This window comes from Branchiostoma floridae, chromosome 3 (genome assembly GCF_000003815.2).
Source record: "Branchiostoma floridae strain S238N-H82 chromosome 3, Bfl_VNyyK, whole genome shotgun sequence".
Classification (NCBI taxonomy): Eukaryota; Metazoa; Chordata; class Leptocardii; order Amphioxiformes; family Branchiostomatidae; genus Branchiostoma; species Branchiostoma floridae.
The window spans coordinates 2430998-2439825 of record NC_049981.1 but is presented as its reverse complement, the minus strand read 5'-3'; the positions used below and the strand labels follow the sequence as shown (position 1 = coordinate 2439825).

At 44.6% G+C, this 8828-nt stretch overlaps 1 protein-coding gene across 1 annotated transcript; it reads right to left on the bottom strand.

The window, feature by feature from the left end:
* Nucleotides 1-1143: 1143 nt before the first annotated feature.
* LOC118411311 lies at nucleotides 1144-8776 on the bottom strand. Its single transcript, XM_035813509.1, has 6 exons — nucleotides 8540-8776; nucleotides 6949-7379; nucleotides 6347-6732; nucleotides 5655-5893; nucleotides 4787-5261; nucleotides 1144-4243 (listed from the first exon to the last, which is right to left on the bottom strand). The coding sequence occupies exons 1-6, from the start codon at nucleotides 8653-8655 to the stop codon at nucleotides 2468-2470; spliced, it is 3423 nt and encodes a 1140-aa protein (XP_035669402.1). The 5' UTR covers nucleotides 8656-8776; the 3' UTR covers nucleotides 1144-2467.
* Nucleotides 8777-8828: the final 52 nt, after the last annotated feature.

Here is an 8828-nt window from a genome sequence, read left to right as displayed (position 1 = left end):
GCATTGAGAATGAGATGATATAGGCAACTTTTTTTGGGGAACAAACTTTAATATTTTTGCACCAGTTTTGGGAGCCCAAATGATGTCATTTATGGCTGTAACGTCACAATAAATCAGTCAACAATAAAAGACACCAAAATCAAGCATGTGACATTCATAAAAATCTATTTCCACTTCTGTTTGGAGCATACAACAATTACAAACTTCACTAACACTGAAGGTACAGAAACTGTGCTGAAAATACTTCGGTTCCCTGGAAAGTGTTAGCAGTTAGAATTTTTTCTACAATTTTTTTAGCGAACAACAATGAGAGTAAATCACAAAAGCTTGTTATACAGTTCTACACATAGTACTTAAGTACAGTCAAACCTGCCCGAGCGACCACCTCTTCTCAGCGACCACCTGGCCATTTCGACCACTTTTTCTCGGTCCCGATTTATTTTCCCATTGACGTAAGCATTAAGCGACCTTTTCTCAACGACCACCTGGCCAACGTGACCGCGACGGACTCAAATTGGGACCCATAACGACCGCATCATTTTCAAAATTGAGGTTTTCATCGATTTTTGATGATAACTAGCACGATTTTGTGCTGAAATCGGCCATTTTTCGTCGGATTTTGGGGTTAAATTTACAGGTTTACAGTGTGTCTGTTGTATTTGAGATTAAAGACCTCGCTAATTTGCATGCATGCAGTGTGCTTGCTTTATGCCATTAAGCACAATGGAAACCATTTATACTTTCCATCGGGCATGTTTTGAGTCGATACTCTTCTCAGCGACCACCTGTCCAAATCGACCGCTTTTTTCCGGTCCCCCGGGTGGTCGTCTTGGGCAGGTTTGACTGTAGCACTCCAATTCAGTTAAACTTATCAGCTGCCAAGTGGCAACTAACGTGTAAATTTCCAACTTTCAATGCTCCAAGTCTTCATTAGATTTTCTTCAAGTTGTTGGGCTTTAAATATAATGTTTTTCCACTTTAGCTCACGCGGCAGCAAATTTCTGCTTGTAAAATTTCAAGTTGCTTCATGAATGTCTACCTACATGTACAATCATGATGCATGCAAATAAAAAATAAAAAATAGGTGGGCATTTTGAGCAAGGACAAATGTAGAATGGAAAGAAAAATGAATGAACCAATGAACAAAAGTACCATCAACACCATAACAATATAAAATACAATACACATTTGAAAAAAAAAAACAATAATTATCTGTTGGCATTATAAATAAATAATACACAAACAACACATAATACTGACATCCAGCACAGAATCTAGCCTTTGCATATGATTCATTACTTACAGAAACATTTTAAAAGATATCATAAGGGTAATTCAATGATCTATTTACTTTCTAGCCTGATAAAAACATGTACAAACAAGTTTGCTTATATATGTTGATGTAGATACTTCTGACATTTTGTGTTCTTCTAATCAATATCTATTTCTGTCATGAAAGTACTCAAGTACTCATATAGAATGACATAAAAACCACTACCAACAACATGGCCAATCTAAAACAAGGGCATTTTGGAAACTGCTTAAAATTCCAAGTTCTGAACCTTTCTTTACAACAAAAATAATTAACGAACATCATTTTAAACATGCAGAAACAAGAAAAGGCGCGACTGGAGTCAAATCTTTGATTAACACGTCATGGAGACACATGAACAAACACAAAATTCTAAAAGGGAAAAGTTTAAAACTTATTCTCCTCTCTTTTGATACAAATCTATAAACCCCTGGGCGGAGTCGGTGGGAAGTTTTGTTACACTGAATCATTCAAACATCTGAAATGGCTTTTTGGTCTCCACAACTTCATCTGTTTGTAATACTAGCATTAAAGAGCTTCTCAAGTAACAGTTGAGTTTCTTTGTTTGTTTTCCTTTGCTCTCATTCACCCCCTAATATCCAAACACTTGGTTTGGTCTAGCAGCAATAAGTGGGTCCGGACTATTCCAAAGTGCCCAAAGGTGGTTGGCTTGGGGGTGATTAGAAAAGGCCTCATCAGTACTTTACTGCACACATTGGTGGGTCTAAGGCCAGTTTTGTCACCCTCCTGCATATAAAGGAGTTTGGTGGGTCCAGAAAACTGGATAGATTTAATTAACCTCCTTTAATTCGTGAATACAGAATATATTATGTAAAGATCTAGATTTTATCTATATAGAATATACAGCATATACTCCTGGGTCTACTGTTTCAAGCATTAATGTTTGAAGCAGCTTTGGTGGGGTTTGAATGAAACTATTTGTGGATGCACATTCACCTGAAATTCTTTAGCATAGTCATAACTATTAAGTACAGGCAAGTACCCAGTGCTGACCAGTCGCTACTGGTAGTCATCTATAACTATCAATAAATGACATACAATCAATGATCCTTAATCAATAGTCACAAATAATGTGCACAATCTGCACTTTACTGCATCAGTATGTTCAGTTCTGCTGGGACCTGCAGGGGGGCGCTACTGCACAGCACTGTCCTCAGGACCCAGCACACTGGAGTTGGCAAGGGGACTGCTTATGTACATTTCATCGACCTGGATTGTCGCCACTCGCTCCTCCACTTCCTCAAATGGGTTCAGTTCCTCTGGATACTGCTGGGAGGGGCTGTTGTAAGTACAAGTGGGCTCGTCGAATGGGTTCTGCTCCTGGGGGTAGTCTTCAGAATAGCTTTTCCGTTTGGAGGTACGCGGTGAGTCGGGACTTCGCGAGGTGGGGTTTGGTGGGTCGGAAAGTGATTCTGTTTGAGCAAGGTTCATCAAAGCCTCATCTGAGGGGCTCTCTCCCATCATTCTTTGCATCTGTTCCAGCAATGGAAATGAACCCACTGCGTCTTTGTTGTTGTTGTTGTTGTTTGTGTTGCCGTTTATATTCTCCAAGTTTGTTTTCATGGTTACTGCTGTTTCTGCTGTTTCCTCTTTCCTGTCATGAGACTGGTTGGTAAGCGACGGGGTGTGCTGTATGACTTGCTGTTCTGTGACCTCCGCGCTGTTTCTGTTTGTGACCTTCTGAGGGAGATCTGTTCCGTTCTCCGTCCCCTCCCGGTGCTGCAGGTATTTCTCTGGGATCTTCCCGTTAGCGATGTCTCCCCAGGTCCCCAGCTCGTGGCCGTTCTGACACACCAGCGGCTTCTGCTCTTCTGTGCCAACCTCGTCGTGTTCGAACACCGCTGGTTCTGGGTGCCTCTCCAGAACACAGGCGGGACACACAATACTGTCCGTGGAGTCGGCATCACCATGGTTACCACATCGCATTCTGGCACGGAAGCTCTCTGGTATCGTCCCTTTCAGAAGGTCACGCCAGGTGCCCAGCTGATGGCTGTTTCGACAGGTGATCTCCTCCCCGTCCTGCTGGTGGCTGTTCTGGTGGGTGGCCCGCACCCCGTCTGGCTCCATATCTGGGTCGCGAGCGAAGAATGCAGGGGCGGGTTTTCCCTCTAGCAGGCAGCAGGGGCAGACCACCTTCTCCTGATGTGTCAACCTGGGTTTTCCCATGAAGATTCCTGCCAGGATTTCCCGCACGTGCTCCATCCCGCAGCATGGCCGCTCCCCTCGAACTATGACCTCTAAACTCCGACTCTTCGGGTTCAGATAGAAGTGCATCTTCTGGGTGGCCACAAAGTCAGTTTTCGAACTCTCGCTATCTGAGCTGTCGAAGATGACTGCCGGCGATTTCTGCTGATCTGCCTCGGGTAACTCCGGTTCCTCCTGCACATTGAGTGACTCAGACGATGTCGATCGGGATTTTTGCTCCTCCGAAAACTCTGGTACATCCAAGAGATGAGCAATACGGGAATCCTCGCGATCATCCTCCTGCCCAGCGGCTGTGGTGTCGGGTATCTCTGCCTCCCGTAGGTGCCAGGCATCACCGTGGGAGAGGTTCCGCTTACGACACACGGCGCAGCCCGTGGGGACGCTGCTGCTGACGTACACTACACAGTTCTGTCGGTACACCGCTGGGTTTTTCACAAGCAGCTTGGAATGGGCGCGGTCTCGCTCCACTGCCGCAACCAGCGAGGAGAAGAACGAGAGCGGGTACCGACTGAAGCTGAAAACCGACGTAATCTGGCTCTCCTCCGGCGCCAGGTCTGCATTCCAGATGTCGTCATCAGGACGACACGCTGGGATTCGCCCAGGGAAAACGTCTCGCTCTGTATCGCAGACCTTCACGCTGATTCCAACATGGCGGAAGAGGGCAAGCAGCGTCCCGTGGTACCTTTCCTCCACATCTGCCCACACCTAAGGATAAGAGATGGCAAAAGCATGACCAAAAGGAACTCAGACAGACTTATGAAAGTGGAAAGCAAACAGATACAGAGACTTGTTATGTCAGTTAAATCTGGTTATGTTTATGTTACTTAATAAGTAATGTGGTTTCATAGAACTTGATATATGATTATGTTATTGAAGTTAATTTGTTTTTGTTGAACTTTATCTATGACTCATGTTCTGGGTTCTCCCCAAGGGGCTTTGAAAAACGCCGCCAGGTGATATGCTAGTGCTTTCGCCCTGGTTAAATACAGAATAAACAAACAAACAAACTTGCCCATCCCATATCTTCCATTACTGAAAGATAGCACATGAGGAGGAGACATTCAATCTGTGTAGGCACTATTGTTTGTTGTTTGCATATTTGATCTTAATGTCTATTGATGATGACAATTTACTCAATAAGATTTCCATGCTGTTATTTACAAACTGTTTATACTGCATTGTCAGTGGTATGCGATTCCACCTTTGGCTACCGGATGTCTATACCAAATTAACCATTTACTCATTCACCTTGGGCAGGATGTCGTGGTCAAGGAAACCTTCTGCACTGATTGGTGGCTGTTCATGATCATGTGACAGGAGCTTTCCAAGCTGACTGGTTAGCCACTTTGTGCTGAGGAAGACGTGATTGGTCAGTTCGGGGGAGTCGGAGTAGTGGAGGAACACGCCCTGCTGGTGAAAGTGCTGAGTCATCACGGTGATCTCCTCTTCCGACAGTATCCCACAAGTCATTGCAATGGCGCAGTACACGTCGAAGGGCATGATGGGATGCGTCTGGAGGTGGGCGTTCTGTTGCGGCGCCTCGTAGCGAAGGAAGCGGATCATCTCGCTCCATTTCTTCGGGATGTTGGGGCAGGGGTCACGCAGGAGCTGCGCGTAGCCTTCCATGGCGTACTTGAGCTGCTCGATGCTCTCGTTGTGGATCCGGTTACTGATGCTGAAGAGCGGTTTGGGGCACGGTCGCTTTCCGCTCACCTCAAAGTAACTGATTATAACAGAGAGGAGTTAAAGAGGTACAGATATATGGTCTTAAAATTGTAACATAATGTTGACTACCATCACAGATGAACTTACATTCGAGTTAAAGAGGGGTTGTTTCCATGTTCATTTGTTTGGAGTATACGGTTAAAAGGAGTTGTTAACATGTTTATTTGTTTGTTTGTTTACGTCTCTTAAACTGCCCACATTTGTTACATGACTGTTTTAACCATTGTAAGCGACTGTTCTACAAAGTGCAACATCAAACATTACTATCTACAATGTCATGGGCAAATATTGTATGTCTCTGAATCTTTTTAGTCTTTCTAAATCCTATGCAATTCAGTGTCCCTAACCGAGGAGGACTTTCACTAAACACATCTTGAATTTGCAAAATTACCCCAGGATGTGCGGAGACTCAAATTCGTCCGCCTTCCCAAAGCTCCAGCGTCGCCCTAAGTCTATGGACTGCGTCCTCTGTCGAAAGCTGTCGACCGTGACGTAGCCGGGCCCGTTCCGTGTCTCTGCCACGCGGTAGAGGTGATCGGCCTTCTGACACAGCAGGCAGTTCCCGATAGACGACTCCCCGCTGAAGTTCTCACGGTGTGACGGGCGCGCTCGCTGTAACAGGGCGTTCACCTGGAGGGAAGGGAAAGAAACAATGGTTTATCTACGTCGTTAAAATGTCAGCCTTTTAGCTGAATCATGTATATGCTGTTCTTGAACTTACAATTCATTTACATTACATACAACCACAAAAATATGAAGTATATAAAGTATATATAAAGTATTTTAAACACTTGGTAGAAGGTTACAATCTATTGAGGGAGGCATGTCATTTTTTGTTGCCTAATGTATGTATTGAAAGTCATAGTATTGTCTGGAATGTCTGGTGACTTAAGTCAAGGCACAAAGAAAACAGGAGTACAGATTTAGTGTCCATGAAAAAGGATATAAAGAACATAACTACATTTATGTATTTGGTCTTTATATTATTCAAAATAATAATGACAGTGACACAATAATTTCTAGTGTACAATAATTTAATTCACTGTAATTTCTGAGAAATTGAAAGTACAGAACTGTCTTCACCTTGCCCCAGGTGTAGTCGAGAATGTCCTTCGTGAGTCGTTTGTCGTCCACATGCGTGCCGACCAGAATTACGTACGCCATTGGTGCATGCTCGCAGATCTTCGACAGCGACGCCTCCAGCTGGAACGTCAGGTCACTGTCAGGGTCAACAGCTTCCACGCTCAGGTCAAAGGTGACGAGGTAGAGGCAGCGGCGCGGGACGAACGGAAGCTGCGTCTGGAATACGTCTGCATCTCCGGCCAGGTCAAACACTCGCAGCTGGATCTCAGTAAGGTTCACGTCTGCGATGTCGATGTAGACGGTTTTCTCTGGGTCGGGGGCGGTCCCGATCCAGTACTTACGCTGCATCCCATGTAGAAGCGTCGTCTTCCCTGCGCCCCTTCCACCTGTAAGACACGTACATCATCATCGATCACCCAGATTATAAGGTAAACAAGCAAGTGAATATATTCATGATTTATGAATATATTCAAGATGTCATATACAGAACAAAAAGGACCCAAATTCCACACCCACGAGCCCACGCTGATGGTTTGGTCTTCGACGGTCTCACCCAGGTACGGGTGCATGTACACCAGAACAGACAGACAAGTTCTACGCACCCATGAGCACCACGCGGACAGTTCGGTCCTCGACCGTCTCTCCCAGGTACGGTCGCAGGTACGCCAGGATGTGCTGCAGAGGCTGCTGCAGGATGTTGGGCTGCGGGAACTCGATCGGGTTGTTCTCCAGCGAAAGGTACCGCAGATTCCGCAGCAAGCCCAGCTCGAACGGCAGCTTGACGATCTCGTTGTTGTTGACAAACAAAGACACCAGGGTGTCAGCGAGCTGGCCGAGCTCGCGGGGGAGTTCCCGTAGAGCGTTGTGGTCTGCGGCGAGGTAGCGTAGAGCGTGGCACTTGCCGATGCCCGGCGGGAGGGTGCGGATGTGGTTGAAGCTGAGGCGGAGGACCTCCAGGTTCGACAGCTCACCGATGTCATCAGGCAGCATGGTGAGCCTCGTGTTGAGCAGTACCAGGACAGTCAGCTGGGACCTGGGGGGGGGGATTTGTGTAACAATTAATGTCATTATCAATCTGTCTTTTAATGTCAATCTGTTATCACATGGGCTTTCATAGCGTCATTCTATCACACTCTGGATCCAAAGCGCAGGAAACTTATGTGTATAACAAACTGGTACAAAACCGGTTGATTTCGCATGTCAGCTGAATTGGGTGGGGGAGAGTTCAAGATTTCACACAGCATTGTCAACATCTGATATATTTGAGCCTATTTCAGTATTCATACACGGCATTCAATGAAACAAAAGCTGATAGATGTTTTGCCTTTGAATTTTTGATAGCCACATATTCTGACTGTACACTTTTGAGATACTCAATACGAAAGTTACTCAAGCAACTTGTAAGGTGTATCAGAGAGAATCTGTTGCAGACAGAAGAGTGGATGCTGTCCGAAATGTCTGTCTACAAACCCCCCCTCGTTCATTTGTTTGAGTACCGTATATTCTCGAATAAAATACGCACCCCAATTAAAGTACGCACCCCTGATTTTGGACAAGTCTTAGACAGATCTTTGGGACTGAAAGGTAAAATGGAACAACTCAAATAAAGTACGCACCCCTTCTCCACCAGTTTTGAACAGACCTTTAACTAAATAAATTCGAATTTATGATGTTTTCCCCAGGTCATTTTGCATAAAATAACCTGGGTTTACACTGTCATTGTCTCTATAAACTTGTGAATTGCCTACTGCAAATTATAAAAATCACTGAGAACTGGTAGAAGAAATCAGGCAAAACCAGTTGTACAAGTCAAAGTCACTAACTCAAAAGGATTGTATGCAAATGCCACTGTTAATATGTAAATCATGTTAAGACAATTTCTTTGTTTCATGTTTAGACAACTTCAAGACAACAACAATGTGTATGTTTTGAAACATTACTAGAAGTGTAGCTCCACCTTGCTTTATTTTAGGCTTTTCTTACCATTTATCTGTGCAGTTACCTCAAATAAAGTACGCACCCCAACTTTGGCAACAACTTGTAGCACCTTTTCAATTTTGAAAAGTTAAAAAAGTGCGTACTTTATTCGAGAATATACGGTAGTTTTAAAAAAAAAGTCTTGCTTTTAGTACATTCTGCTTAGTTTTCCAATAAACTAAAACAACCCCCGATTATCCTGCCTGCCTAACCCACCTGTGAAGAGGCATGCTGGGAACTTTGCGTATCTCGCCGTTGACGCCCATCAGCAGACAGAGCTTCGCCCACTTCCCGTCCTCGAACGCTTCGTACGGGAAGAACCCCGGCTTCATGGTGTTCAGCAAGTACAGCGTACGTACGGGCTTTTCTCGAGAGATTGAACGCACCTACAGGTTTCAAAAGAAATGTAAGCAACTGTTGCAGATTTATATCTGTACATGTTTCAAGATGTTGTAAACATTTACATGGTCATGGAATCCAGAAGGACTATAAAAAGTAATAGCTG

Bases quoted from the DNA above. Each gene is read 5' to 3' on its own strand.
- LOC118411311 (XM_035813509.1), bottom strand. From the start codon at position 8,655: ATGAAGCCGGGGTTCTTCCCGTACGAAGCGTTCGAGGACGGGAAGTGG. The intron at 5,894-6,346 runs GTGAAGACAGTT...CCTTCCCTCCAG, and splicing joins TCGACTACACCTGGGGCAAG to GTGAACGCCCTGTTACAGCG. The intron at 4,244-4,786 runs GTGAATGAGTAA...TCTTATCCTTAG, and splicing joins ACCACGACATCCTGCCCAAG to GTGTGGGCAGATGTGGAGGA.